This window comes from Lipotes vexillifer, unplaced genomic scaffold, assembly GCF_000442215.2.
Source record: "Lipotes vexillifer unplaced genomic scaffold, Lipotes_vexillifer_v1.1 scaffold1162, whole genome shotgun sequence".
Taxonomy (NCBI): Eukaryota; Metazoa; Chordata; class Mammalia; order Artiodactyla; family Lipotidae; genus Lipotes; species Lipotes vexillifer.
Window position 1 is genome coordinate 1,047,955 of NW_006779033.1, and position 2,295 is coordinate 1,050,249.

At 63.9% G+C, this 2,295-nt stretch overlaps 1 protein-coding gene across 1 annotated transcript in view; it reads left to right on the forward strand.

Moving 5' to 3' along the window:
* The window catches only part of SLC22A23 (solute carrier family 22 member 23), a 150,498-nt gene that overhangs the window by 135,859 nt on the left and 12,344 nt on the right, over nucleotides 1-2,295 (forward strand). Inside the window, exons 8-9 of the mRNA XM_007452092.1 lie at nucleotides 996-1,028; nucleotides 2,122-2,245. Coding sequence (XP_007452154.1) covers nucleotides 996-1,028; nucleotides 2,122-2,245 — 157 coding nt within the window. The remainder of the gene's footprint in view (nucleotides 1-995; nucleotides 1,029-2,121; nucleotides 2,246-2,295) is intronic.

Below are 2,295 nucleotides of genomic sequence, written 5' to 3' on the forward strand. Positions count from 1 at the left end.
CGCCCCCCCCCCCCCCCCCAGTGGACTCAGGCGCCGCGAGGACCCCGTGGCTCTGATGGCTGCCCTCGCCCCTGAGCTGTCAGAGCTTGATCAGCGCTGCTGGGAAGCCCGCAGTAGTGTTTCAGGTCTGCGTGATGTCCAGGTGGGGAGGGAGAATCCAGAACAGAAGGAAGAGAAAGAGAAAACCGAGGACTTTCTCAGCCTTGTGCAAACTGGATTCTAGAATAGCCAGTGTCAGACTCAGGAGCAGTTTTCTGACTTGGGCAAGTTCACGTGCGTTTCGCGTCTTGCCGGGAGACTGGTCTCATTTTCAACTGTGACAACGTGGGGTCTGTCCCCCAGTGGGGCCGCCCAAGCTGCCCTTCGGGGAGTCTTCTGCAGCTCCCCCCGGTTGGGCGGACGTGCAGGGGCACAGCAGCCCCGGCGCTTCCAGACGCCCTTCTTAGTCCCTGAGCAGGGATGCCCAGGAGACCAGGCACCGTGGGGACCAGGGTGGGAGGGCACAGCGATGCTGTCTGCCGGGCCTGCCCACAGCACTCAGTGCCCCGAGCACAGACCAGCAGTGACTTGAGTAACTTTGGACATTAAATCCAAAGTTAAGTCCGAGATTCCCCCTTTGGCTTGAGGGCGGGCGCTGCGCGCAGGCCCCTGCTCTCAGGAGCTGGCGTCCTCCCCAGGTCACGAGGCCAGAGGGGCCCAGCTCTCCCTTCTGAACAGAAGGAGCTCCATTTGGTCAAATGCCAGCCCTGATGCCCTGGACCCTCCCCCACATCTGCGCCACGTCCCTCCTGCGCTCTGGCCCCTGGTGGCGTAAGCTGGGCTCCCCGAGTGGGCCTGGTGGGCTGGCTGCAAGGCCACCCCTGCTGGCCCCGGAGGGGGTGTGCTTAGAAACCAGTCACGTGGAAGCACGCGGTGGTAACTTCCATCCGACCTGCTCTCTTTCTCCCCTCCCTGCCCGCCTTCCTCCTCGGTCTGCCGCCGTTTCTGCGGTCCAGTGATCGGAAAATACAGCCAGCATCCAGACTCAGGTGAGCCGAACGCACATGCGGCACCGTTGTCTTTTTTATTTGTACCTGCAGGGCATTTTCACAAAGACTCACAGACCTGTGGTTTCCTTCTCTCTCTCCCCTCCCCCTTTCACCCCAAGAGTGGCAGCTGAAGTTGGCCGTAGGTTGGACACGACACTCACCCACTTGTCCTCTCTGCCCCTCGCGCCTCTAGAAAGTTGGGCCGCCCACCCCCCGCCCGCTTTGTGCCCGGCTTGCATGGTGCCCTCGCCCCTGGCACCAGTGGCCAGCATAGCCCAGCAGCCTCCACTGTGACGCAGGGCCTTGGGGACAGGCCTGGGCTGGGCCACACGGCCCTGGGGGCCCTGGGGGCCTGGCTGACCACGCTGCCAGGGGAAGCATCTGTCCCCGCCTGTGAGCGACGCAAGCCTGCTGCTCTCGGCCTCTGGGACGGCATAGCCTCTGCCCCGCACGCGACACTGCTGTGCACACGTGCCTGGCCTGACCGAGCCCATGCCGCCAGGGCTCCCAGTGCAGCCTTGTGGGGAACTGGGCTGCGCCCCAAATGTGGGACCCCAGCAGCTTGCTGTGCCCACCTAGCGCCACCTGGGTGTGAGGTCAGACCCAGTGCCACTGGCAAGATGCTCCAGTTGGTCCAGCTCGCTCCCTCCAGGCCCATAAGTTCTCCTTTTGGGGTTGAGTTCTCATTCCCCTCGGTCAAGTCTGGGCTACCCTGTCCCTTGTATTGGACTGGACAGGCCTGAGGCCAGGATGGCCAGGCTCTCTGGAACCAGAGACCTTTCTCTGGAGCTGAGCCGGAAGGCTGGACAGGAGCGTTGCCATAGCGTCGGGGAGACCACCAGCCTCCCTCCCTGCCGGCCGCTCTAGGCTACGGCGTCCGGCAGTCAGCCGGAGCCCCACGTTTTAGACCCGTAGGGACTCCCGGGGGACCCGAGAAAGGCTCCTGCCAGAAGGGCTCTGACCTCCCACCCCAGGACATGCTGCTGCATCTCCCGGGTCTGCACCTCACACCGGGCAGAGGGGAGGAGGGAAGACCCTTCGTCGGCCCCAGGCCGCCCTCCGCCCCCCTCACCACCCGCGGGTTCTCCCCCAGGAATGAGCGACAGCGTCAAGGACAAGTTCTCCATCACCTTCTCCATCGTGGGCATGTTCGCCTCCCATGCAGTGGGGAGCCTCAGCGTGTTCTTCTGTGCAGAGATCACTCCCACGGTAATAAGGTGCGTGGCGGGCCGCCGTGCAGGGGCGCGTTTTTTCTGAGGACACGTGG